General features: G+C 54.2%; 11 protein-coding genes across 11 annotated transcripts; 3 read left to right on the top strand and 8 right to left on the bottom strand.

The window, feature by feature from the left end:
• Window positions 1–243: 243 nt before the first annotated feature.
• BJX67DRAFT_76049 (DUF2855 family protein) lies at window positions 244–1,911 on the top strand. The gene is made up of 2 exons (XM_071035400.1): window positions 244–1,322; window positions 1,389–1,911. Exons 1-2 carry the CDS (start codon window positions 357–359, stop codon window positions 1,683–1,685), a joined length of 1,263 nt encoding a protein of 420 aa, XP_070886663.1. The 5' UTR covers window positions 244–356; the 3' UTR covers window positions 1,686–1,911.
• BJX67DRAFT_352078 (uncharacterized protein) lies at window positions 1,788–3,252 on the bottom strand. Its single transcript, XM_071028972.1, has 2 exons — window positions 1,970–3,252; window positions 1,788–1,911 (listed from the first exon to the last, which is right to left on the bottom strand). Exon 1 carries the CDS (start codon window positions 2,562–2,564, stop codon window positions 1,998–2,000), a length of 567 nt encoding a protein of 188 aa, XP_070886662.1. The 5' UTR covers window positions 2,565–3,252; the 3' UTR covers window positions 1,788–1,911; window positions 1,970–1,997.
• Window positions 3,253–3,327: 75 nt separating this feature from the next.
• BJX67DRAFT_352076 (uncharacterized protein) lies at window positions 3,328–5,868 on the bottom strand. Its single transcript, XM_071028971.1, has 5 exons — window positions 5,135–5,868; window positions 4,643–5,066; window positions 4,539–4,573; window positions 4,391–4,476; window positions 3,328–4,324 (listed from the first exon to the last, which is right to left on the bottom strand). The coding sequence occupies exons 1-5, from the start codon at window positions 5,289–5,291 to the stop codon at window positions 4,070–4,072; spliced, it is 957 nt and encodes a 318-aa protein (XP_070886661.1). The 5' UTR covers window positions 5,292–5,868; the 3' UTR covers window positions 3,328–4,069.
• Window positions 5,869–5,900: 32 nt separating this feature from the next.
• BJX67DRAFT_76028 (uncharacterized protein) lies at window positions 5,901–10,160 on the top strand. Its single transcript, XM_071035399.1, has 4 exons — window positions 5,901–7,453; window positions 7,507–9,402; window positions 9,445–9,954; window positions 10,031–10,160. The coding sequence occupies exons 1-4, from the start codon at window positions 6,034–6,036 to the stop codon at window positions 10,078–10,080; spliced, it is 3,876 nt and encodes a 1,291-aa protein (XP_070886660.1). The 5' UTR covers window positions 5,901–6,033; the 3' UTR covers window positions 10,081–10,160.
• BJX67DRAFT_76015 (uncharacterized protein) lies at window positions 10,124–11,779 on the bottom strand. The gene is made up of 2 exons (XM_071035398.1): window positions 11,534–11,779; window positions 10,124–11,470 (listed from the first exon to the last, which is right to left on the bottom strand). The coding sequence occupies exons 1-2, from the start codon at window positions 11,723–11,725 to the stop codon at window positions 10,241–10,243; spliced, it is 1,422 nt and encodes a 473-aa protein (XP_070886659.1). The 5' UTR covers window positions 11,726–11,779; the 3' UTR covers window positions 10,124–10,240.
• Window positions 11,780–11,972: 193 nt separating this feature from the next.
• Window positions 11,973–13,403, bottom strand: BJX67DRAFT_352070 (kinase-like domain-containing protein). Its single transcript, XM_071028970.1, has 2 exons — window positions 12,309–13,403; window positions 11,973–12,232 (listed from the first exon to the last, which is right to left on the bottom strand). Exons 1-2 carry the CDS (start codon window positions 13,308–13,310, stop codon window positions 12,113–12,115), a joined length of 1,122 nt encoding a protein of 373 aa, XP_070886658.1. The 5' UTR covers window positions 13,311–13,403; the 3' UTR covers window positions 11,973–12,112.
• Window positions 13,404–14,788: 1,385 nt separating this feature from the next.
• On the bottom strand, window positions 14,789–15,241 carry BJX67DRAFT_380625 (uncharacterized protein; the record flags this gene model as incomplete). The annotated part of the gene is made up of 1 exon (XM_071032821.1): window positions 14,789–15,241. The coding sequence occupies one exon, from the start codon at window positions 15,239–15,241 to the stop codon at window positions 14,789–14,791; it is 453 nt and encodes a 150-aa protein (XP_070886657.1).
• Window positions 15,242–15,569: 328 nt separating this feature from the next.
• Window positions 15,570–17,321, bottom strand: BJX67DRAFT_371722 (glycoside hydrolase family 43 protein; the record flags this gene model as incomplete). The annotated part of the gene is made up of 2 exons (XM_071031128.1): window positions 15,570–15,703; window positions 15,770–17,321. The coding sequence occupies 2 exons, from the start codon at window positions 17,319–17,321 to the stop codon at window positions 15,570–15,572; spliced, it is 1,686 nt and encodes a 561-aa protein (XP_070886656.1).
• Window positions 17,322–17,866: 545 nt separating this feature from the next.
• Window positions 17,867–18,630, bottom strand: BJX67DRAFT_75931 (uncharacterized protein). Its single transcript, XM_071035397.1, has one exon. The coding sequence runs from the start codon at window positions 18,347–18,349 to the stop codon at window positions 17,951–17,953; it is 399 nt and encodes a 132-aa protein (XP_070886655.1). The 5' UTR covers window positions 18,350–18,630; the 3' UTR covers window positions 17,867–17,950.
• Window positions 18,631–18,725: 95 nt separating this feature from the next.
• BJX67DRAFT_387610 (5'-methylthioadenosine/S-adenosylhomocysteine nucleosidase family protein) lies at window positions 18,726–21,150 on the bottom strand (the record flags this gene model as incomplete). Its single annotated transcript, XM_071034240.1, has 4 exons — window positions 19,672–21,150; window positions 19,459–19,605; window positions 19,291–19,322; window positions 18,726–19,137 (listed from the first exon to the last, which is right to left on the bottom strand). The coding sequence occupies exons 1-4, from the start codon at window positions 21,037–21,039 to the stop codon at window positions 18,726–18,728; spliced, it is 1,959 nt and encodes a 652-aa protein (XP_070886654.1). The 5' UTR covers window positions 21,040–21,150.
• Window positions 21,151–21,203: 53 nt separating this feature from the next.
• BJX67DRAFT_352058 (uncharacterized protein) lies at window positions 21,204–23,372 on the top strand. The gene is made up of 3 exons (XM_071028969.1): window positions 21,204–22,128; window positions 22,177–22,918; window positions 22,998–23,372. Exons 1-3 carry the CDS (start codon window positions 21,363–21,365, stop codon window positions 23,248–23,250), a joined length of 1,761 nt encoding a protein of 586 aa, XP_070886653.1. The 5' UTR covers window positions 21,204–21,362; the 3' UTR covers window positions 23,251–23,372.
• Window positions 23,373–23,719: the final 347 nt, after the last annotated feature.

The raw sequence follows: 23,719 nt of genomic DNA, 5'->3' as shown, positions 1-23,719 counted from the left end.
TTTGTCATGCTTGCGGCTGGAAGTCTACGTCCCATCTGTTGGGAGGGGTGAGATGAAGACATGTGTTTGCATTGAGTCAAGGGAGACCAGAGGAACAAAGCCGAGTACAGTTGTGTAACTGTCATGTCTGGTAGGGTGTGAAATAAACCTCATTATTGGAAGACTCGTAAATTTGATAAGACCTCTCCGGCCCCTGTCTCACCTCATCCCAGATGGAGGCTGGAGGCCTGACAACAGGAATGACAAATCAACGGTGGATCGGTCAACGAGTTCATTAATTCGCGACTTATATCAGGCGCGAACACCACCCCGCACTATCTAGCCCCAACGCCTCAACCTCTCCAACAAGCGACAAGATGGACGTCCATGTCGTCTCCAAGTCAGACAACCGGCAGCATGCAACAGTGCGAGTCCCTCCTCCAAGTCATCAGCTGAAAGCATCCTCTCTCCGCCTACGCGCCTCCATTCTTACTCTCTCCTCAAACAACCTCAGCTACGCACTCGGAGGAACCTGGCTGCGTTGGTGGGATACATACCCGGTGCCCACCACCGCACCACCTCCCTACAATGATCCCACGGAATGGGGTATCGTCCCGACATGGGGATTCGCCGAGGTCCTTGAATCCACCATCCCGGAGATTGAGTCGGGAGCGACGCTCCACGGCTTCTGGCCGACTTCCCAGCACCACTTTGATCTCGAGCTCGCCGCCGACGAAGTACCAGGACGCTGGAAAGAGGTCTCCGGACACAGAAGCGCTCTAATGCCCCTCTATAACCGGTACAGCGTCGTCGACACCACAACCGAAGCCCACGACCGCGAAACCCTCGGTTGGAGAGCCGGGATGATCCTAATCGCGGGCTACCTGCTAGCTCAGTACGTCTTCACGCCGGATCCGAAGACGAACCCGCCCATTCACCCGTTCGGTGGGACGGAGGGGTGGACCGCCGAGGATGCAGATCTCTCAAAGTCCGTCTTTGTGAGTTTGGCTGCGTCGACTAAGACAGCGCGCTCGCTTGCGTATTATCTTTATTGTCGCCCTGCTGGTACGGGACCACTGGGGTTCTTGCAGGTCACGTCGTCCCCCGGGCCGATTGCAGAGGCGGCGGGGAAGTTCCTGCCGCAGTTCCCTGTCAAGACTGTCGATTATGGGGATGTCGCGAATGTAGAAGAGTGGCTGAGTGGGTTGGGGGCGGAGAGAATTGTGATTGCGGATTCTGGGGCGAGAGACGGAGCGCTGGATCAGTTGCGCGGTGTCATTGACGGAGGTCCCGGGTTAAAGGGGACGAAGGTGGTCATTATTCAAATCGGAAACCAGCAAAAGGTACCTATCCCCCTGCGATGCGCATTGCTGAACGTATTCCTGCCCTACGGAACTAATGCATCCCAGATCTATTCTGCGGATGAAGCTCGTGCGGCTGCGGCGTCGGTCGAAGCCCTAGGCAAAGTTCGTTACAATACCTCCGCTGTCCAGGAAACTGCCATCCAGCTCCAGGGTACAGGTGCATACTACGACAAGCTGACGAAACACTTGAAGGAGTGGTTACAACATCGCGAAAGCGCGGCTCCGGACTTGAAGCTGGTGTGGGGGAAGGGTATAGCTGGAGCAGAGGGGATTGAGGGTGGTTGGGATGCCCTGGGACAGAGTAAGGTCAAGCCAGAGGAAGTGCTGGTTTACCAGCTGTAAAATTCTGGGGGTGCGCAGATGGCGGGATCTCGTCCATGAGCTATAAGACGTGACAGAATTCGCGTGTAGAGGGTAGGGCAATGCATTGAATAAGAACCTGTGTCATGCTTTAAATTCTCTGATACGTACTGATATAAATATCGGCATCCGGAAGAGGGAGACGCGATTACAGTACAAAATATCTACACCATTCCAGAACTGTCGGCCGGCTCAACCGCGATGTAAGCTGGGGGTATTGCGTTAGTTTGCAGCACTAATCCAGAACATAGATATAGACAACGTACATTCTAGATGTCTCGAAAGAGCAATCCATCAACGATAGAATGATCTTCTCGCGGGAAAAGCACTTGTTAGCCAGTCTAGACTCCAATATGCGTCCGCGAGCAAAACGCATACCTGGTAATCGGAACGCGCCCTCGCAATTTCACGCCCCTCCTCGCGGCTAAGATCCGGCAACAAGCCCAGCAAATCTATTGCAGTCTCAGCATGCGCCAACCGACGGATATAATCCATCGGACTCCCTTGCAGCACCTCTGACGGACCCTCTGTCGAAATTATCTCCGGATCACGCACACCCTGCTCGCCCTGCGCGTGTATCAGCCGAATGCCACGCTCAACACCAAATGTCTCGATGATAATCTGGTCGCGCCTCGCAGCCTCGTAGAGCCGGATCATAGATCGCGCGCGCTGGGCGTTGTCATTGTTATAGTCAGATGTTTCAGACGTTAATTCGAAAACCTGCCGCGTATATTCTCTGAGCCGGGCTCGGATTTGCTCTTCGCATTCCTGAAGCTCGACGAGCCGTTCCTGCCGCCGTCGCTCCTCGGTTTGGTGCGCTTGCTGGCGCTCGATTTGCTTGCGGCGGCCCTTTTTGGTCATCTTGCCATGTCGCCCCGCGGGGGGTCAGATCAAGTAGATAGTAACGTTGAGGCTCCTGGTGGACAGGGTATATGGGACCGTGCCGTGCTCTGGGGGTCTTTGGCAGCACCCCCAGCTTGGGCCCACTCGGCCGGGGTTAGTCGCTGCGTTCCAGGAGAACTTGAAGTTTCGTGGCTACGGAACAGTCTGGAAACTGTAATAGCTTGGCGGCGCAAGGCTAATCCTGAGGAAGAGCAGTATGAAGGCAGGAATGATGGCACAAGGATGGAAAGACCAGAAATGCCGTGACTCAAGCTCGTCTCCTCTGCTGGCAACAGTGCCAGTCTTATCCTCTTTCGGTTTGACCCCTGGGCTCTCTGCAATCAACCAAACAAGCATCTCTCCATATCTTCTCCCAGGGAATCACGTTGAGCTCAGCGAGGATAATGTTCTCGTGAAAAAGTAGACTTGTCAACTGGTTTGCCTTGTCAATCAATGCCCACCTCCTTATCCATATTCTTCGTGCCCATGTACCCAGCACAACATTCGTCTTGCGCGAAGGTACTCCCAATGTCAGGGAGATATTCCCCGCTGCGTCTCTCATCTCATTGTCCCGAAATCTCTCAATGTCTCCTTTCACATCCCAATTGGATGACGGCAGTTCCGAGAGATGACAGAGTCTCCAGAATTCAATCCAAACACTCTCCGCCCGACCCATCCGTCTGCCTTGCACAGCCTCCCCGCTCCCTTGGTCGCGCGAACGGACCGTTGCGCCATCCATCTCAAAATTTTCGACACCCGACCAAGAGCTGAGAGGCGATCCCATCCTCCGTACCACAGTACGCGCGGTTTCTTGACGTTCACCCGCGCGCGCCCGGCCCCCAATAAACGCCTTGCGCCAAGATGGATAGGGCAGACTCAGCTCGGCGGCCCGTCGCTTCTCGCTGGTCCTGCTGCGCTCCTCGATCTGCGTGGATTCTGTCGAAGAGTGCCGTGCTTTCACCATGTTTTGGGGGGTGTTTAAAGTGGTAAAGGTGCTCTCGCGTTGCCCTTGGTCTGTTCATAGCTACGACTAGAGGGTTCGTCTACGGGACGGGTGCGGAGTACCGTGGGCTGGTATCACCAAAAGGGGCGTGGCATCATCTGCCGATACATTGGAGACAGATAATGGGACGCTCTGAAGAGTAATAGATCCTAGCCAACTATATTCAGAGAGAAACAACTGACTGAAGCCACCGGCGTCAACGCAGTCTGGGTCGTACATACAATCATTGCACTGTGAGCCCAGCGCAAGTCTTCTGGGTTAAACAGCTGTTGAGGAGTGGCTTGGAAAACTCGAGTAGTAAATACAAATGACAGCCCTCTTGAAACACATATCTTCCCGGTATTGCTCGTGATAAAGCGAGCTTTCAATGAAAGAGACACACAGGCTTCCTCTTCGGCGCTCTGCTTCACACGACCCACGGGCAGGGAGGAAGACAAAATATCAGCTCCGTCTCCATCGAGATCCATGGTACACTCCTGCCTTACGGCTTTCGCTCGAAGAGATCTTTGGGATCCTCGTCCCATTTGACTTTGCAGTCAGACATATCAGCTGCCAGGGGATAACAGTATCGTTTGCGTCCCAAAGCCTCAACCCAAGTGGCATACTTGCTACCACCGTTATTAACCAGCTCAAAGTCAAATTTGAATATCTGGGAATTGAGGTCGAATGGTGGGTTCTCCTCCTCGGTTCCAGCTTCATTTCTCGGCCACTGCGAGTAGAAATTACCGTACCAGTTCTGTTGAAAGGTATCAGCATCGCGGCACGACAAGATTCTACGAGGTCAAGGGACCGAGCCACTCACATTGATCACACCATGGGCTTGGGCCTGAAAGTCTTGTTCAGAATTCAGCTTAGCGACACCTTTGCAACTAGCACGCTGTGGCGCACCTAACCCAACAATCCTGATCAGTATTGCCGCGCGAGAGTCTGGATGAAGGGACAAAACCCACAGTAAGTGCTTGCCCCGTCGCCCCCTTCAATCCAACTGTATCGCTCGTGTCAGCAACCAAGTCAAACAGAGGAACGGAAGTGAAAACGAGGTTAGGTTGCATACGATGCAGCGGGCCATTCATCACAGGTGAATTGCGCCCCAATCTTGAACCAATGCGTTTTCTCGGTGCCATCTGCAGCCCTCTTGACCCTGGGTTCGGCGAACTGACTTGGGTCCGGCTCATCGTTCCCATCTTTTCCCTTCCACATGTGGATTTCCTTTTTCTCGAGGGGGCTTTTCTCTTTCCTCGTGAACCAGAAATCTTTTGGCTGATCGCTTTCCGGGCACGTATGATCATTTATCCACGTACCCGGACAGCTGTTGTCCCGACGACCCTTCTTGCGTCTCTTCGTCTCGTCATAATCGTAGTGCATCGTGGCTTTCGACTCGCCGTCTAAATACTTCCGAGCGTTCTTGCAGAGGGCTGGGACACGGGCACAGTTGTAAACAAGCTTAGGCCGTGCACCCCTCTTTCCGAGATCATTCACTGTGGCAGAATGTCAGTACACCCATCAGAACCCCAGGCTTGGATATGAGATCCATCACTCTCAGTACCTTTGTGGACGAGAACATCGCCGTCGGCCCTGAGCTTTGTCTTCCAGACCTCATCACCATTTTCTATTTCCGTCTTCTGCGGACCAACGATTGGGGGATCAGCAGCAGAGACAAGAAGAGCCAACCAGGCGCAGGAAAGCAGCCAGAGGAGCTTCATTGTGGAAGGTTTCTGCGAGTTGGGAAAGTCGAGGGGTCAGAAGAGAGGCTGCAGAGCGAGGACACCCCCCTTTCTTTTTGTTTTTTGAACTAGTCAGTCTGCTTCTTATTTTTAGTCCGTTGCAGAAATTGCGTTCTCCTGGAAGATGCATGCGCCTCGTCGTCAACATGGATATGCCGAGTGGATGTCCATCCCAAGACACGGCTGGGACTTCGGGACGTGCAACGCTTCCAGCAAATGGATGGACATCTTCAAACCAACCGAGACGGCCAGAAACAATTGTTTCAGCGCAACATGTTTCCCGCATGGCGGAGCTATCTTGGCGATCTGGCGGTGCAACGACAACACGGACGTTGTGAGAATTGATCAGCGGGCCTCTCGGAAAGCCCTGATAGCGCCTAATCACAAAAACGGAAGCATTTCGCGCCGGCTGCGCCATCAAATCAAAACTCTGGACGCGGGAAAAAGGCCCCATCTCAAGCCGCTGTATTCATTTATAATGCAAGGAAACTGCATGCCCTGCCTCTCTTGGCGCACTCGTGGCCCCAGGGACCTTGCAAGACTGCGTTGATCGGGGGCGGCGACTGAAATTGCACGTTGAATCAGGCGAATCGCAATGGAGTCGTTGATCTTTTATAATAGAGGCGAGGCGCTCTGCCTCACAAGAGCCAACCGTTCCCTCGTTACCCGGCTTTTTGGCCGTTTGCATTGATTTGGTCTTGATAGAATTCCCCTCCACCACATGCGCTACAAGCAACTTCTCGGCGCCCTCTCCTGGGCGCTGGCGCTCGCCTTCATGGCGGCACCGCTCGTCGCCGCCGAACAGGAGCTTCCCAACCTCCGCATCATGCCCCTCGGAGACTCCATCACAAAGGGCAACGGCTCCCCCGATGGAAACGGGTACCGTAAGAAACTCCGCGAGCAGGTCCTTGCCCAGCAGCGAGGCACAAACGCCACAACGGACATGATCGGCAGTCTGTCGAACGGCGGCATGTCGGATCCAAACCATGAGGGCCACAGCGGCAAGATGCTGGCTGATATCCGCAGATATCTGGAACTGTCCCTGCCTGCTAAACCGAACGTGGTGCTTGTGCACGCGGGCACGAACAACATGGATCTCGAGATCGACTTGGACATCGCGGACACCTTGATCGAAGGGATCATTGATCGGCTGTTTGAGGGATCGCCTGGTGTCACTGTTCTAGTTGCACCAGTAATCTGGGCAAACGATGCTCGAATGCAGGCAAATACAGATGCTTTCAACGAGAAGCTAGGCGGGATCATTGAGCGGAAGCAAGGGGATGGAAAGCAGATTCTTCGCGTGCCGATTGACATTACCGCCAGTGACTTGTCAGATAAGAAACATCCTAATGGCGCAGGGTACACAAAAATGGCCGCGGCGTGGTACAAGGGTATCATAGACGCTCACGAGCGTGGGTGGATCGATGAGCCAGCCGAAGTCGATGCCGATGATCTGCCTGGGATGGGGTTAGGATACGAGCCAGTCGATGGCGTCGCCGGTGAGAATTGCGGCGACAAGAACTGGAAGAGCAAAGGCCAGGTGTTCGATGGCTTTCGCACCTGGAGCGCCGAGGGCACGATCTTTAACGCGGCCGAGGGCGCCAGCCGAGACAAGGTCATCCTGGCGGACCTGAACAACGATGGCTATACCGATTATATCCTCGCCGATGACGATGGCACCGTCCGTGCCTGGACAAATACCGGGGAAGATAACAACCCGTGGGTGAGTCTTGGGAAAGTCAATCCTGACTGGAAGAAAGTGACAGGGAATATGATCCGCATGGCAGATGTCGATAATGACGGCAAGGCCGATCTCATCGTCCTGTACTCAGACGGCGTTGCCAAGGTCTGGAAGAACATCGACGATGGTCGCGAGTTTAAATCTCTTGATCCTGAATGGGCTTCGGGGTTGGACGTGCCTCGCAGCAAGATTCACTTCAAGGATATGGACGGCGATGGCTATGCTGACTACGTGATTGTGTATGAAGGGGGAGCCGTTGACTGGGCTCGCAATACCCACAACAATGGCAAAGATCAAGATAAACGAAACTGGGAAAAGGCCGTCACGATAGCGCCTGGGCCAGCGGGGGTTCCAGATAACCGTGCCCAGCTGTACGACTTGGATGGGGATGGAATGGCAGGTAAGGGTCCCCTGAGACGAAGGAAACGAAACTGTTCTGATCATACATCTTAGACTATCTTGTCATCTACGAAGGAGGTGCCGTCGACGCATGGCACAATACTGGAAGCCTCAACGAAGGAGGCCGCAACTGGGCGAGCCTGGGCACCATTGCCCCTGGCGTCGAGGGGGTTACAGGCGACATGATTCGATTCGCGGACATGGACGGAGACGGCAATGCTGACTTCCTCGCGATCGCTGAGGATGGGAGCATCCGCATGTGGAAAAACCTGGGCATCATCGGGACGAAGGGCTCGAGTCTACGGTTCGCTGATCTAGACGGCGACGGCTTCGACGATATCGTCTCTGTGGACCGGCAAGGCCGTGCCCGCGCATGGTTGAATAAAGGAGGGGATGGTGAATGGGAAGAGATCGGCGAGATTGCGCCAGGACTGGATGAAGATCTCTCCGCGTCCAGAATCGAGTTTGCCGACGTCAACGGTGACTCACTTGATGATTTCCTGGTCATTTACGGTGGAGGAGCGGTGAAAGCGTATCTCAACAATGGCAACATTCCAGATATAGGCAAGGACCGGATCTGGCAGCCTGGTATTGTCATTTCGCCAGGTGTTGGTGAGCCTGGTCGCAAGGTGCAGTTTGCAGACATGAATGGAGACGGGTATGCAGACTATCTGATTGTGTTTGATGGTGGTGCAGTCGATGCCTGGCTCAACCAGCAGAACATCCCCCCCAAAGATGGAGGGCGTATCTGGGGGCAGCGGACCACGATAGCGACTGGGGTGGGCGAGCCAGGCAGCAAGGTGCGCTTTGCGGATCTCACAGGCGATAAACAGGCCGAGTACATCATTCAGTATGATGGGGGCTCTGCTAAGGCGTATATCAACAGGGGGAACATACCAGATGCCGGCAAGCCTAGGAACTTCGATAACCTGGGCACCATCTCTAACAGCGTCGACCCGCAAGGCCCAGTGAGATACGCCGACATCAATGGAGATCGCAAGGCCGACTATCTTGTTGTCTTTGCCAGCGGCAAGGTACATTCCTATGTGAATGCCTGCAGTTGGAAACCCGAAGAGGGCGGTGGTGATGGTGACGACGGTGACGACGGTGATGATGGAGGTGACGACGGTGACGACGGAGGCGACGACAGTGATGGCGATGATGGAGGCAATGGTGACGACGTCCTCATTGATCCATCCATCTGGGAGGATGAGAACCCCCAAGTCTCCTGCGTGCCACCTTGCACCTTCGTTCTCCCCCCCACTGTCCTGGACAGCCCAACCACCATTAGCCTGCCCCCCTACACCACCGACCTCGAGGTCATCTGGACCCAGGACGGAACAATAACAGAGATGACCCAACGAACCACACTCAGCCTACCGCCCATTACAACACGGACAATCTCATTCTGGCCAGAATCATACCCAGCAAGTTCTGGCTCTGGCTTCACCTTCAGCCCGATCCCACTGATCCTGCCCCCTCCCATGACTATCACCAACGATCCCAATCCCTTATCCGAACCAGGTGTCACCCATTCACCGGTCACTCGCACTGTCTCGCCGTATCCTTATCCCACCGAAGATCCGGATGATGATGATGACGATGACGACGACGACGATGACGATGATAACCACCACTACGGCGGTCCATTCCCGAGTGTCACTGTGATCGATGGACCTCCCGGGCCTAAATGCACGTCGGGCTGTGGATCACCGTGTAAGGGAAGCGCGTGTGGCATAGACGGGCCTTGTACGCCAGGGCTTACCTGCCCTCCGGGAGATGATCATGAAGACCCTTCGGACGAGGGTGAGGACGACGACGACGACGACGACGACGATGATGATGATGACGATGATGATGGTGATGTTACCTGCGAACTTCCGGACCCATTTGAGTACGACCCGTTTGATTATGACCCTCGCCCTTACCCTGGGGATGATGACGATGGCGGCGATGATGGGGATGATGGTGATGATGGAGGCGATGATGGAGGCGATGATGGGGATGATGGAGGCGATGATGGAGGCGATGATGGAGGCGATGATGGAGGCGATGATGGGGGCGACGATGGAGGAGATGATGGAGGAGATGATGGAGGCGATGATGGAGGCGATGATGGGGGCGACGACGGAGGCGATGATGGAGGCGACGATGGAGGAGATGATGGCGGTGATGGAGGCGACGATGGAGACGACGACGAAGGCGACCCCGACACAGGCGATTACAAGTGCATCGAGATCGAGATCACGATGACCCAACACGACACGACAGACGACGAAACCGGGGTCCTGACAGCCGACGGCACGAAGGCCTGCGACGATACAAGAGAGCAGAGCGGCGACGGCGAGTACTTTAGCTGTGATAGCGGCTTCAAACTGGCCTACGAAACGGTCGATGACATTGAGGGATACGTCGATGTGTGGTACCAGGTGCCGGGGATGCCAGAAGAAAAGAAGATCCAAGCAGATGGAACAAGCTCGACCACGCCGTGTGCACTACCTGGTGAGTTGCGCCTTCCTTTTCCCATTACCTTCGGTTATGCAATGGGAGGCTAACATGTGCTTGTACGTGCTCGTAGGGGAATATTGCACAAATTCAAAGTATTCCTGGTATACCGGGGACTGCTGATGGGGCTTCCAGCGTTGGTTGGACATAGCGATGATGGTTGTTGGGCGCGCTTTATTTGTTAATTTCTTGTTTTGCATTGATATATTTTAGAAATCGGGGGTGTATCATACATTATACTATACTGCTGGTAAAGACAAGAAGCTCAGCTTCAGGTACTCAACTATTCGAATGCATCCTTATAATAGAGGGGAGGAAGAGGGTCATCCGAGGATTGGAATAAGCCCTCTCCGTCAAAGAAGACATGCGAAGGAACGTTGCTAAAGACGCCACCATACTGGGTGAACGCGTCCCACGGAGACTGTTCGAGAGATTTAGCCGTATCTTCATTCGCAAATCGAAGGCCGAAATACTTTCGAAGCATGTACTCGGCGAAATAGAACTGAGGGCGTGGGGGTCTGTCGTCCCGTCCATAACAGTTTGGGATGCCACCCACCTGCCACACTTTGGTGAGAAGGGTGTCCATGTATTGGAATCCAAAATAGTTACTGTCCTTGAGTGTTTTGCTTTCAAGACCAGGGAGGGCTAGGGCCCCAGAGACCTCTGCCTTGTCCCGAATCGTGATTTTCGTCGGGACGAAGGCTTCAAAGAAAATGGCCAAAGTCGACTGTTCCTTCTCTGACGCTTTCTCCGGTTTGTTGTCGTGTGTACCCCTTGCGTCCAGGATAAACTGTTGTGGGCACTGTTCAACCATGAACATAAAGTGAAGAATCTGGTGGAAGAGGTTTTCGACATGATGGCCATCCAGGGACTGCGGGTTCCGAATGTCGGTGTATCGTCTAAAACTCTGGAAAAGAGACCGCACTCTCTCCGGATGTCTAGAGCTAAACACCCCAGCCGGTTGAAATAGTTCCCGTTTCCCGCTCTCCGCCACGAACAGATCCTCCAGTGCGCGGAAGACCTTCTCTGACATGTGGTAGTCTCGGATACTATACAAGGGGATCTCGGAAAGGTACGCTCGGTCGCTTGCAGAGAACCAGCCCTCAGTTGCATATTCAAGCTCTTCGCCGGATTCCATAATTTCAATAAGGGCCGCAAGAAAGTCCGCTGGACGGCCATCAGAGACAATGGGTTCATGGTACCCGCGATAGAGAATGGCGCCCGCAGCGAGGTGTCGGTAGATCGCCCGATGGCACTCCTCGTGCCAGACTTTCCACCGAAGCCGTGCCCATTCATGGCGGTCAGTGTCGAAGCTGTCGGGCATAGCAATGAACAGGTCGTGGGATCGGATTTCCTGTTCGAGGTAGTTCGCTACATATTGCAGGGTCTGAACCTGCTTCAGCTCCTCGAGCGAGGGCTTCCATACGTCGCCACTCAGCTCCGAGACGGGAAATGGATCTGGCGGGAGCTCTCCCCTGAGGAGGGCGTCTGTTGCGATCTTCGTCGCACGTACCTGCGTGTGTTAGGATGACTGTGGAGGAAGGTAGAGGAGAACAAGTCCGACAGAGAAACTTACTGCTATGAGAGCATCGCTAAAACCCGTTATTGCCACTTGTCCAACCTGCCAAAGAATTGCGCGTTCATATCTTATCCAGGCTGAGTTCATGCGTTTGGATGCTAGGATGAGGCATCGTATCTGGTGGAAAGAGTCGCAGCTTTGGAGAATGAGAGCAATTACCTCCTCTGGCAGGGAACTAAGAGACTTCATTGCGAGTTGTTCGGAAAAAGGAGCGAAGGTGTGGTTTCGTTTGAAGAAGCTGCCCAGTTTATGGCTGGAAATACCAGCCGAAGGGGGGGGGGTCAATGCTGGAGGGGGCAGTGAGGCAGTCTTGGCGCAGGCTTGGCAACTAGCGGGCTCGTCGAGATGAGCCTTGAAGGGGATGCGTTTCGAGTTACATCAAGGACCGTTTTTGGCCCCATCGAACCATCGATGCGATTGTTTGCTGGTCTTGAGGCCCATGATGAAACCAACTCGTTAAAAGCTAGCTAAGCTCATAACCAAATCGCGAAGTATGTACATGACACAGCCTTTCCCCAATATCCGAATTGCGCTAATATATATACTAGTAGCTGCAGACATTCTGTGCTTCAAAGATCAATTGGGAACACAACAGACAACTCCCTCCAACCATTCCGAGGAAAGAACTTCTGCCGCCGCTGGCCGATCCGCAGGGCTAATACTGAGCATTGTGTACAGCAGATCCCGACTCCGGTCCTAGAGGAAGATGGTCCAGCCCGTGTTAGTGGTAATGTCCCGGTAGTAACTTGTCACGAGGAGTGGATAACCTCACATTACATAAAGCCTCCAGCGCAGAGCTCGCCTTCCCATCTCTGCGTTCGTCCACATACTCTCTAAAGGAGGCGTCCCGTTCTATCGCCTGGTACCAGAGATTCCGCCCTGTTCTCATTTCCACGTATATAATACCCGCAGCCCAGACATCAACGTGCCTCGGGTCGAAATGCTCGCCGGTATATTGCTCGGGCGAGATATACGGCGGCGAGTAGCCGCTGCACCGACCAGTCGAGAGGTGGATATTATCTGAGTTCTTGTCATCTGACCCGCACCGACGGAACGACGCGGCGTTGCCGAAGTGCGCAATCTTCAGACAGCCTCTGTGTGTTAGGAGGAGGTGATCGGGCGTGAGATCGCGGTGCGCGATGCCCGTTTCGTGGAGGTAGCTGATGCCGCGGAGAAGCTGCTTGAACAGACAGTCGGCCTGATCCTCGGATAACTGGTGATTGTGGGACGCGGCGATCAGTGAGTGCAGGTCGCCACCAGCGCAATACTCCATGCAGAGACAGAAGAGGTTTGCGTCGTCGTGGCTAAGGGGGAGGAGCTCGAATGTCTGGACGATATGGCGATGGTGAAGCGCGGAGGCGACCGCGAACTCGGCGGCCACGCGCTTGCGATACTCTGCCTGTTGTTGGCCTGAGGGGCGTCGGGAGAGCTTCAGCGCGTAGTAGTGGTCTAGGGGCGGGCAATACTGGTATTTGTGGGAGAAGAGGATTATTGTATGCATGCTGTCCTTGCCGACTTCGCATATGGAGCCGTATTTCTGGGGTATTGCGGCTACGCTGGCGTCCTCTATGCACTGGTCTGCCGCCCAGTCGTGCCATTTGTCGAGGGCTGAGGGTGGGTTACGAGGACTACGGTGCCTCCCGCCGACATACTTGGTCATCTTGCCCCAGAGGCGGGTTGTCTCCTGTGGGGGATCGGGGTGGTGGTGATGGCGATGGTCGAGACTATTCCCGACGGGAAGGCTTGCTCGACGATCCATCGCCGAATCGAGCATGATCAGTTACTGGAGGAATGGGTCTGTGCCTGGGGATACGACGCGGGGACTGAAGGGAGAATGGCCAACTCGGACAGACAAGTTCAGCTGGGAGGCGAAGAATATCATCGACAGGAGGCCCGGTGAACAGGAAACCACATTTATATGGCAGTTCTTGAGTGCGAGTGGGGTAGTTGTTCAGTAAGTGGTACAATAATCGCCTCATACAACGTGGGATGGAGAGCTGTATATTGGTTGAGTTTAATCGCGCTCAATTTCCCTGTGCACCCCTCCCAGACTTGAGAGGCCTAATCACGCGGCCAGCTGAGAGTGATCTGTTTTCTTGTCCTCCTCGACGATCCAATTCAATAGTTGAATGGGCCGCAGAATGGAGAGGGGAAATTGATGGCATGTCCCAGGCGGATCTTGGCTGCTGGGTGATCATCCTTCACCTCACATGCCCAGAGCCTGCGCCTGACACTCCTCGCGTCAGCCATCACACACCACTTCAAATCGCAGAATGCAGGGACTTGCTATTTGAAAATACAACCCTTTCCGCGGTCGGAGATTCTGATGCGTTCCTTGCTCTCCAATCCGAGAACCCTCCTTCCCAGTCCCCTCACGGAACACATAGATGCAGCCCGCTATGATTATATTTCGCTTCCCCGCAAGCCGTTCGAGAGAGTCCTGCCTATGTTTGACGTTGCCTCGTCTAGCAAGGGGAGTGAAAGCCCGCGCAATGTAAGGCGCTGTTCCTGTCAGCCACTGAACGATACCTGCTCGTTGACACCCGGCTCCCCTGGCATCGCCATCTAGGAGTGGTGGGATGAAGTCGTGAATCTCCGCATCTCGACAAGCCTGCCCTACTGCTTCATCTGCGTCATTCCCGAACAAGTCCAAACCTAGAAGGAGGCTTCAAAGAGCTTCGGCTCTTGGCTGACCAGGCCACCATGCGGCGAGACGAAGAGACACTAATGCTTTTGAGCACGACCTTCGAACACACTCACCACTGTGAACTTATTGTGCATATCGTTCCAAGGATAAGAGCGAACGAGCCTCCGTTTTGGGCGCCATATGCCAGAATTCTCTGCCGCTGGGTCAGTTAAGTTAGGAAAAGCGACAAAAGAGACTGGAACTCGATTCCGCGAGGTAACTACTGAATCGACGTGGCCTCGTATGCGGGGATCCCGCCTCTTTCCCTGCGATTGGTACGTCTATAGCCTCAGGGACTGGACACAGACACTCCAGCCATCCGCTCGCGGGAGGATGATGTGCGCCGCCCGGTTGCGGTCTCGTCGGGCGACTCTTCGTGATCCAGGCCAGAGTTGTGATAATCATATAAACTCTATCATGGAAGCTGGGTAGAGGAGCAGAGCACTTGCAACTAGATGCGCGCTGCAAGACCGCTAATACAGGCAAATATATACCGATACATGCTACAGTCCCGTTGAAATGTACGCGGACAGCCAACCCCAGGCAATCTCATCTCCCCTCCGAATTCACAGCACCATCTGAACAACAAACCCCAACACCACCGTCCCAACCCCAATCTCCGTTCCCACAACGGCCCCATCCGTCTCATTCGCACCCTCAACCGCACTCCCCGACTCCGTCTCCGCCTCGGGTGTTGTTGTTGCCCTGGCAGTATCCGGAAACAACCTCTCGCGACACAACTCCGGCAACCCACCCGCATACTCCCACTGGTCGTCCGGCGAGCAGGACCCAATGCACTCGATCATTGGACCCCCGTTTAAGCCGCGACAGACGCATTCTTCCTCCGCGCGACCCGTTTCGTCTCCGTTGCACCAGGAGTTGGGCGGGTTGTTTGTGATGCAGGTCGTTACGCAGGGGGGGTATGTTGCTGCTGTCGTGGGGTAAATTTTCGAGAATATTAGCAGGAGGAGGATAAGGGAGGGTTGGAAGAGGTGGGGGAAGGACGTTGGAGGGTGCATTGTTGTTGTATTGTTGCGTGGTGAGTCGGAGCCGAGAGGGGAGTAGAGGGGAGGAGAGGAGCGGAGAAGCGAGGACGGAAGAGATAGGGAGTCACATTCAAGAAACAGGAAAAGAGCGTTGAAGATGGAAATGAGTTTAGTTATCACATGGCCAGCTGCAGGGTGCGCTTGTCGCGCTGAGAGAGAGAGGCAGGAGAAAAACAAATATATGCGCTTTTTTTCACCGAGGTTGTGCCAGTGGCGCGCCATTGAGTCGATGACGTCGTTGGTGATCGACACGAGGGCCAGGAACAGCCCAGTGGTCGCTACAAGTAGTAATTTCTACATGTCATACAATCAAATCATAGTCAACCTTCTGCCCCTGTCCTTCGTACCGCCAGTTACTGAAGTACGCAAAGTCGTCCTCCCCATACCCCGGCTGAGGACGTCCGCCACGAGACGCATAAACGCCAACAAGCGTCCCTATTCGAATCCATTAGCTCGCACGATTGACGAATAGGGGAGATAAGTCGAGGAGGTTATACATACCAGTAAATTTTCCCGTGTCTCCGGACAACACCCTCGTGTCGGCTTCACCGATATGCATCGCATCCTTCGGCCGCGACGCCGGAGATGCAAAGAAATGGTACGTCGTGTCATCGACAGCCTGAACAGTCAGGGTGACCTTCTTCCCACCCCAACTATATGGGAGGTCCATAGTGACATTCGATATTGTGCCGTTATAATTCCCGCGTCCCGTTGTCTTTAGCTCGATAGCACGGGAGATGGTCGTGCCGTGGACGATATTCACGATACTCAGGTCAACGTGTTGCTCCTGCGTGATGAAAACGCTTATCCCGGCCTCGAGATGAGGCGTCCCAGATGCGAGTTCGAGGTCCACGCTGTACGTGAAAAGAGTATCTGTCTGCCGCCGCGCAAGGAGGGTAATCGGGTCCGTCGTCGAGGACGCATTATACGAAGGCCCATAGTTCGACGGCGTGAGACGCAGCGTATGCGGATGACCCTTCGGCGAGACGACGTAACTCTCCTCCTCAGGGAAACGCCAGTACATCAAATGCTTTGGGATCTCCGACCCCGGCGCAAAGGTCAGATGTTCGGGCTTTGCAATATCATCCTCGACTTCATGCCTCGGCGGCAACGGCCCACTCATCACCCCCCTCACCGGATTCAGAACAGGCCATCCACCCTCCTCCCACGTCCCCGAGGTGAGGACAGTCTCCCTCCCCATCGGGTAATTCACGAACTCGGGCCCAGTCCGCGTGGACAGCGCAACACCCCACCAGTTCCCCCGGGCGTCCTGGAACAAGTCCGCATGCCCAACGGTCTGGAAGTACTCGTCCGTACCGCGATTCGTGAGCACCGGATTCCCAGGACACGGCTCCCAGGGTCCCGTGCGGGTCCTCGATCGCGCCATCATAACCGAGTGGTCCATTTCGGTCCCGCCCTCCGCGATCAGGAGGTAGTAGTACCCGTCCTTTTTGTAGATGTGCGGGCCCTCCGGCCAGACGCCGCCCGTGCCGTTCCAGAGGGAGGATACGGGCCCCGTTTCTCCGGTCGACAGGTCGAGCGCGTATTGCTGGATCTGCTGGCCCTCGGATGAGGTCGTCTCGGATGAGGTCACGTAGACCTGTCCATCCTCATCGTCATCGAAGAAGATATCTGGGTCGATTCCGCGGACCTCGAAGACGAGCGGCTCGCTCCATGCGGCGTCATCGTACGGATCCGACGACGTAAAGACTAGCCCCTTCGTCTCGGTTCCCAGGTTCGAGACGATAAGGTAGAACACCCCGTCGCGGTAGCGGAGCGTAGGCGCGTATATGCCCCCCTGTTGATTGTCTGTCTTTGCGAGATCGGGGATCTGGCTGGGCCGGTTGAAAACGTTGCTGGCAAGCTCCCAGCTCTGGAGGTCCTTGCTCGCGTAGAGCGGGAGACCGGGGAAGGCGATGAAAGTGGAAGTGACGCAGAAGAAGGTCTCTGTCTCGTGGACGAACGTGCACGAGGGGTCCGAGTGCCAGCCTGGCAGCATGGGGTTGTGGTATTGGTGTGTGCCATTGCGTGCGGCCAGGCAGGTGCCGGCCATTGCCGCTGCGCTGGCGACGCTGGCGAGGATTGAGGGTCGCATTTCGCACTCGAGTTGACGCTGTATCCGCCGTCCGTGCCGTCCAACGCGCGAGGCGAGGGCCCGTTATATATTCACCAGCGGAATGAGTTGGAGAATCCGGGAGCCGGTGTGGGGGAAGCTCTTGGAATGTCGATCGCCTATCCTCTTCAGCCTAAACTGGGCCCGGTAAACCCTGAGCAATGTCGTGGCGCGTTGGTGACCACGCGCTCTGACCGATGGCCAATGGCCTGCATTAAAGATTGCGATGCATTGTTGACACGGACAGCCTCCACCGCAGACTCGGGAAGACTCTCTCCCTGAACAGAGCCTCGTCGATTCTGTTGTTCTTCTCGAAACGCTGCGGAGCCAAATCCGGTGGGATCGTGAAGCCCGGGTAATATGCCCCAGCCGTCTGGATTCATTGGTGGAGATGCGCGCCATTCGTCCGTCTTCGCTTCTGGGCTCTCAGCTGCTGACCGAATTTGCGTTCGTATTCGTCCGCAGAAGCGCTGCCTCCTTGAATCTCCCGACTCGCTGGTCTTGTTGCCTGTTGCCCCACAGGAACTCCGGATATCTTTTCACCTGGACAAGTCCAGTTTGGTAAATTCCTAGTCTCTCCATTCAGTCAAGGCTTTTGACTTGCCGCTGAGGCTTTTGTGGTTCGTTAGATCGATCCACGTGCACTGCAACCCACCAGTCCATTCGACGAGCACCGGACTCAATGGGTTCCTGTCCTTTGGCTCTCGTACCTTGTTGGCCGGATTCAGCTCTTCCACCGAATCTCGAAGATCCTCGATAGTCCATATCATCCATCTGGCTTCCCAGGCCACGTTTAAGAACTTCTTGATCTTGCCCCCCCAGCCTCTGCCATGGATCATCAGAGAAAGAAGGGTTTTGAACTCAAGCTCCGTCTTCAAGCTCGCACTTATCCCATTATTCGACAGCACCAGCTCCCAAAAGTGAGCCTCCAATCTGCGAGTCACAGGGGCTGCCCTTGCCAAAGCCATTGGCGTCGGCCCATGGATATCTTCAAGGTCCGGATCGGCGCCACGGTCAAGAAGGAACTTGATTACTTCAGAAGAAGAATTAACACGGCGTAATGTAGTGGCCCCTTCTCCCCTACCATTTCATCTGGGGCCCCATTCAAAATTTTAGCTGGTTCCAACTCTCCTTGTTGGACAGCACGAACACATACTGTTGAGATTGCAGAACCCACATGATATTCGGATATCGACCATTTCAGTGTTCGAACGGCTGTCTCCGGACTAGATCTTGACCTGCTGTCTGGAATCCTATAGAGTAATTCGCCGAGCCTTCACTATTCCGTCATTAACTGACCTAGTTGTCAGCCCGAAGATGAAGGAGGATTCTGTAGAGCATACCCTAACTGACCACGCTATCATCGGCCTTATCGTCAAGATAGACCTCAAGTTGCTTTTCCAGCATCACCAGATTCCCAACGACCGCTTTCATCTTCTCGATAACGTCAGTCAGGCCATGGTGCTCCAGTTCCTTCCGCACCCGGTGCCTGGAATATATATCCCCAATAGATGCGATATGAGAATTGAGCGATATCAATGCATTGAGCGCATAATTCTGTCGAGCACGCTTTTCCCGTGATGATTTCACGGCCGTGGACTCCCACGCATCCAACTGTGATTGGAGAGTACGGATCCAAACGCGGGGTGATGTTGAATGGGAGAAAGCATGAACCTCCATGCTTCCTGGCGATACGCTGGGCATACTGGGCAAAACAATCTGGTTTCTGGAAACTGCAGTATTACGAGCGGACCCGCTAGTAAGAATGGTCTCTCCGTTATCCACTGATCTGGGTTTACCGGCACGGTTGGAATTAGTGGTATGGAATGAAGATACATTAGTGCTTGCGGCAGGAGTTGTAAGTAGTAACGAGGATCCAGGATCTACCAAAGAGTGAGTGAGATTTCACTAAGCCATGGATATCATATCCGTCCTCCTTACCTGAACTTCTTGGTGTCTGGGGCATTAACCTGGAGCTAAATTCTCCTGGCTGGTTTTGCAGCGGGCGTGACGCCTCTTGCAAATCTGAAGTCTCAAATGGCCGCTCGCGGAAATGTCGTGCCAATCGCGATGGTACTTCTGACGCTCCATCCACTCGTTGTATAGAGCTCGAGTTATCGACGTCCGTCTTTGTGGGACTACTCGGATTCTGCCGCAGCAACCCGTCCAGGAAGATGTCGATAGATGAAAGGCACCATTCTACCTCGGCTTGCAGCTGCGCAATCTTATCTTGGTTAGGTATCCGTTGGCCTGTCGGCCCGGAATAGGTTGTTTTTGCAGGTGCGCTCACAACCCCTTTCAGATACGCTGTCGTATCGCTCGCCAATGCCCCTGGGAGTTCACGTTCATCGAGAGACCTTTGGATCTCATCCAGTATAAAACCGCAGCGGAGTATCAAAACATCAGATCGCTTGAATATATTACTTGTTTGCAACTTGGTGGTTCCAGCAGATGATAGTCCCTGGCGAATATATTGGGAGAGGTGGCTTAATGAGCAGTAGAGTCCAAAGAGCCCATCGGCAAGTTCGATGACAGTTGAAGGTGCTTCCCCACTACCTCGTAACGTACTAAAAAGGCTATACGCAGCTTGGCTCAACTTTATAATGTCGGTGGTGTTGGAGACCCCGTACCTCCCTTGGGTTTTATGGGCATCCAATGACCGGTTTGCGACATGGACAGACTGGCCGTGATGCGATGGCCGCATAGTACTCTGCATAGTGGGTGCTTCCGTCACATCGGTTGCGGGTATGACAGATAACAGATCTTTCGCGTACGCAGCGGCGGTTGCTGCAGCGTAAGGCTGCCAACGCTTATTCTTGTGGGTGTCAGCATAGTCGCAGATACCTCGGATCACGATGCAGGGGAAGCTGTTCATCAAGCCCGCCGCTTCCATCTCAAAGCACAACACATTGCCAAGCTCTGCACTCAGCTGGTCTCTGGTAATACTATCCCTAATGACCTGATTACCCGAGGCAATGGTTCCATAATGGATCTCAATGTTCTGGCTCTCCCGCGGCGTCCGAACAACCAGGTGACGTTCATCGCAGGCCTCACACGTAGGGCCTCCCGTGTGATTATATGTTGATAGGAAAAGCTTATCAGCTCCAGCATTGGCACACTGGAATCGAGGGAGATGGCCGAACGCAGAAAGATGCTCCGAGAGCTGGCTGCGGTGCCTCAGGTGGTTGGCACGCAGCTTGCTCAGGGCATTTAGTAGAATGGGAGGTGGGGCGTTCAGGAAGCCCTTCCGCCTGAACCCTGATGCTGTCGCTGTTCCAGAATCATATTGCACCACGCCCCCGTGCTCTGCAGACGGTTGACTGACGACCACATCGCCAAGCCGAATGTCGGCAGAGCCGGGAACGCCACCCCCAACGCCCACCATCAGCCCGAATCGGACCGCTGGGAACTTCACCTTCATCCGAACGGCCACTGTGGTGGCTGAGGTTGTCCCGAACTGGCCGGCTGGAAGGCAAGCAATGACCACGTTGTGTCGGCCGACTCGACCCAGCGTATATATACTGTTGTCATTGGGGTCGTGGGGGAGCTCTGGGTGTTCCTCATCCAGCATCTCCGAAGCGGCGGCGAGCTCTACCGGGAGGGCAGTTACCCATCCTACCGTATAATCCTCTGGTTGAAAGCGTCGAGGGCCCATCATCGACCTTCATGCAGTTTATAGTAGGACAATGACCGCCTCTACATATCCTAGTCCGACTGTATGAGACACCCTGGCAAGTGTGGTCCTGGAAGGAGTGAGTGCCGGCCAGCCTTGTGCGAGGATGATATGAGACAGAACAGGGCGAGGCTGACTGAGAGAATCAGGCTGCGCAGCGGGGCGCCTCACGTGAAACTACGCGGCTCACTCGGGCTGAGACGATTAATTCCCAGGCTTCTCTGCTCTCAGTTGCGCCGGAAGACACACCTCGCTCTCATCTACTTGCATCTATGACTACGTGAACGACTGGCGACAGAAGATACAGAATGGTTCGCGTCACGTTCCGGGGGCTGACGAAACTGAGGCACTCCACCTGGCCTGGCACGCCAACACTTGACCTACCAGCACAGACCAGATTAGCCGACGTTGCTTCCCTACTTCGAGGTAATTACCACTGCTGTGGTGGAACGTCCTTCAGACGAGAAAGACAAGACGGCAGACGCCGCACACTCTATCTCGGTCCCTTCTATGACCGCAAATATGCCACTGAAAAGCTGGAGGTTTCGACCGACCGACCGTCAAGCTTCCGTGAGCGATGCATCAACGTCGACGATACATTCATCTACTTTGCGAGCCTTGAAAAGGGGAGCGGGGAACTGACCGCGAGACTTGGCGACCATGAGTCGAGAGAGAAAGAAAAGATAATAATTGATGACCGGCTAGAACTGACTTTCCATCGCACCCTCCGCATGCCTGACGATGATAAGATCCATCCACTACCGGCTTCGCGCGGAACCTTCCCTCTTTACAATGTCAACGCTTTTACATCTCAATTGCCGGAGCATATAACAAAGCGGGGCGGGGTCTTCTTCCCAATGTGGCAGCGAGAGGCTCTTTGGATCAACTTCAACAACCGAGATTCGAGTACCTATTACGCAATCCGAGTCAACATTGGTCACATAAACGCGATCAGTGGCCTTGATATTTATGAGAAGACTGACAAACAAGATTATGTCGTTGTGCCAGGCCAAAAGTGGCTTGATGGTATTGCCGTGGGCCCTGGGCTGGTGCGCCAGTTTGTTGCTATGCCTCGTAAGTCACCACATTTCACAAGCGAGTACATCCAATAATGGGACATAGTTGGGTCTGGCTATACTGTCGAGGGACAGATTAGCGGGAAGGAATGTTTCGGCGGAATCCAAATAGAGATCATTCCGTCTTATGACGAGCATCGTTACAAATTTACCCACGAAGACACGCGGGGTTCATATGTCGGTATGGATGAACATCGTACTCCACGAGACTATCGGCTAAATGGCGGTGACACTGTTACAATGGCAGCAGTCCCGTCCGGCCCAAGGATCTGCGATTTTCTGGATGGCGAGGAAAGCGTTGGGGGAATGGAAACGATTTATCTGGAGGTTCATTGTTCTTGCTATCCTCTCAGCGGAGGGGCGCTTGAGACGAGAGAAATACCTCTTCATAGCCACCCTAAGATCCTCCAAGAAATGGGAATCGCGGCAGGCGGAAAGTTGGTGCAGGACGTTGTCCAGGACCGGCTACCCAAGCGCATCTGGAACACAGGAAGGGCGAGGCTTGTCAACATCCACATCCTAAACCCCCCAGACTTCGAGGATGTTACACACATCGTGCCTCCTGAAACGCCAATCACCACGGAAGAATATCTAGCCGCTAGCATTCCCTTCTTCGCAGTCGAAGAAGACCCAGACCAAAGACTAGGCGGGTCCACAGCACTGGCAGGGGTGGAGAGTATCAGCGCCATGGACGAGCATGTTGGAGTGCACGATGGCTCAAGCACCGAGTTCGACCCATTGAAGCCGAAACGCTGCGGGACTTGTGCAGTACGACTGTGCGATTGCATGTAGGTCTTCATCCTTATCCTAGGGCGTTAACTATGGAAGGAAGGGAGGAAATACTTACGCTAACGTGATCTCCTTTAGTATTCGGCCTTGCAACCATCAATTCTGCCATATGTGTATCAAGGCTGTCGCATCCCCCGGCACAAGCACGCAACCTGGCCGCGAGGGAAGGCGTTGCCCTATTTGTTCAACCGGCATCTACCATATAGCAGGATTCTCTGCACCAATGAATCTGCCGGGGGAGGAAACGTTTAAAGTCAATGTGCCTGTTATCATGTTAGAGGTTGAGGATGGGAGAGCGGCATTTGAGTCTGTTGTGGAAATGAGGCTGTAGAAAGGAGATGGGCCTGGAATCACGTTGTCTCTTCTGAGGCGAATGCATGCCCCAATATCTATTTCGCGGGAGTTCCCTGCTTAGGTTAAGTCTCGAATGCCGCAAGAAACATATTCTGTTGGTCCCAAACGTTTCCAAGGCAAGATCATGATGCCATCGTGGGTGTTTCTATCGAAGGCTACAGCTTTCGGGGGCAGAAGGTCGAAGAAGAGACTCTGCCAGATTATTTTGCCCGGCGGTTATTGCTCAACACGCATAGGTGAAGTACTCCAGAACCGGTATTAAGTTCTACAACTGATTGATTATCGGCGCAAATCGCTGGGAGACCGCCTTGGGAGATCGAATAGCCCGGAAGGGGCTCATAATTAATTCGTCGGAGAGTGTAGAACCTTCTGTTTTGTGCATAAGCAAGAAACATCACGTATACTGGTGTTAACGTCGTGGGCTGAATGTCCTCCACTCCACTCAC

The sequence above is a fragment of the Aspergillus lucknowensis genome, assembly GCF_044049455.1.
Source record: "Aspergillus lucknowensis strain CBS 449.75 chromosome Unknown BJX67scaffold_17, whole genome shotgun sequence".
In the NCBI taxonomy this organism is placed as follows: domain Eukaryota; kingdom Fungi; phylum Ascomycota; class Eurotiomycetes; order Eurotiales; family Aspergillaceae; genus Aspergillus; species Aspergillus lucknowensis.
Note: the sequence above shows the minus strand (reverse complement) of the source record. Positions and strands in the feature narration are given on the sequence as shown.

Coding starts and splice junctions, on each gene's coding strand:
- BJX67DRAFT_352070 (XM_071028970.1), bottom strand. CDS start 13,310: ATGCTCGATTCGGCGATGGATCGTCGAGCAAGCCTTCCCGTCGGGAAT. Junction 12,233..12,308: donor CGCTGGAGGCTTTATGTAAT/GTGAGGTTATCC, acceptor ATCTTCCTCTAG/GACCGGAGTCGGGATCTGCT.
- BJX67DRAFT_76049 (XM_071035400.1), top strand. CDS start 357: ATGGACGTCCATGTCGTCTCCAAGTCAGACAACCGGCAGCATGCAACA. Junction 1,323..1,388: donor AAATCGGAAACCAGCAAAAG/GTACCTATCCCC, acceptor AATGCATCCCAG/ATCTATTCTGCGGATGAAGC.
- BJX67DRAFT_76015 (XM_071035398.1), bottom strand. CDS start 11,725: ATGAAGTCTCTTAGTTCCCTGCCAGAGGAGGTAATTGCTCTCATTCTC. Junction 11,471..11,533: donor TTAGCGATGCTCTCATAGCA/GTAAGTTTCTCT, acceptor TAACACACGCAG/GTACGTGCGACGAAGATCGC.
- BJX67DRAFT_352078 (XM_071028972.1), bottom strand. CDS start 2,564: ATGACCAAAAAGGGCCGCCGCAAGCAAATCGAGCGCCAGCAAGCGCAC.
- BJX67DRAFT_352076 (XM_071028971.1), bottom strand. CDS start 5,291: ATGAAGCTCCTCTGGCTGCTTTCCTGCGCCTGGTTGGCTCTTCTTGTC. Junction 4,574..4,642: donor GATGAATGGCCCGCTGCATC/GTATGCAACCTA, acceptor CGAGCGATACAG/TTGGATTGAAGGGGGCGACG. Junction 4,325..4,390: donor AAGCCCATGGTGTGATCAAT/GTGAGTGGCTCG, acceptor ACCTTTCAACAG/AACTGGTACGGTAATTTCTA.
- BJX67DRAFT_352058 (XM_071028969.1), top strand. CDS start 21,363: ATGGTTCGCGTCACGTTCCGGGGGCTGACGAAACTGAGGCACTCCACC. Junction 22,129..22,176: donor CCAGTTTGTTGCTATGCCTC/GTAAGTCACCAC, acceptor AATGGGACATAG/TTGGGTCTGGCTATACTGTC. Junction 22,919..22,997: donor GTACGACTGTGCGATTGCAT/GTAGGTCTTCAT, acceptor GATCTCCTTTAG/TATTCGGCCTTGCAACCATC.
- BJX67DRAFT_75931 (XM_071035397.1), bottom strand. CDS start 18,349: ATGGCTTTGGCAAGGGCAGCCCCTGTGACTCGCAGATTGGAGGCTCAC.
- BJX67DRAFT_76028 (XM_071035399.1), top strand. CDS start 6,034: ATGCGCTACAAGCAACTTCTCGGCGCCCTCTCCTGGGCGCTGGCGCTC. Junction 7,454..7,506: donor GGATGGGGATGGAATGGCAG/GTAAGGGTCCCC, acceptor CATACATCTTAG/ACTATCTTGTCATCTACGAA. Junction 9,403..9,444: donor TGGGGATGATGACGATGGCG/GCGATGATGGGG, acceptor GCGATGATGGAG/GCGATGATGGGGATGATGGA.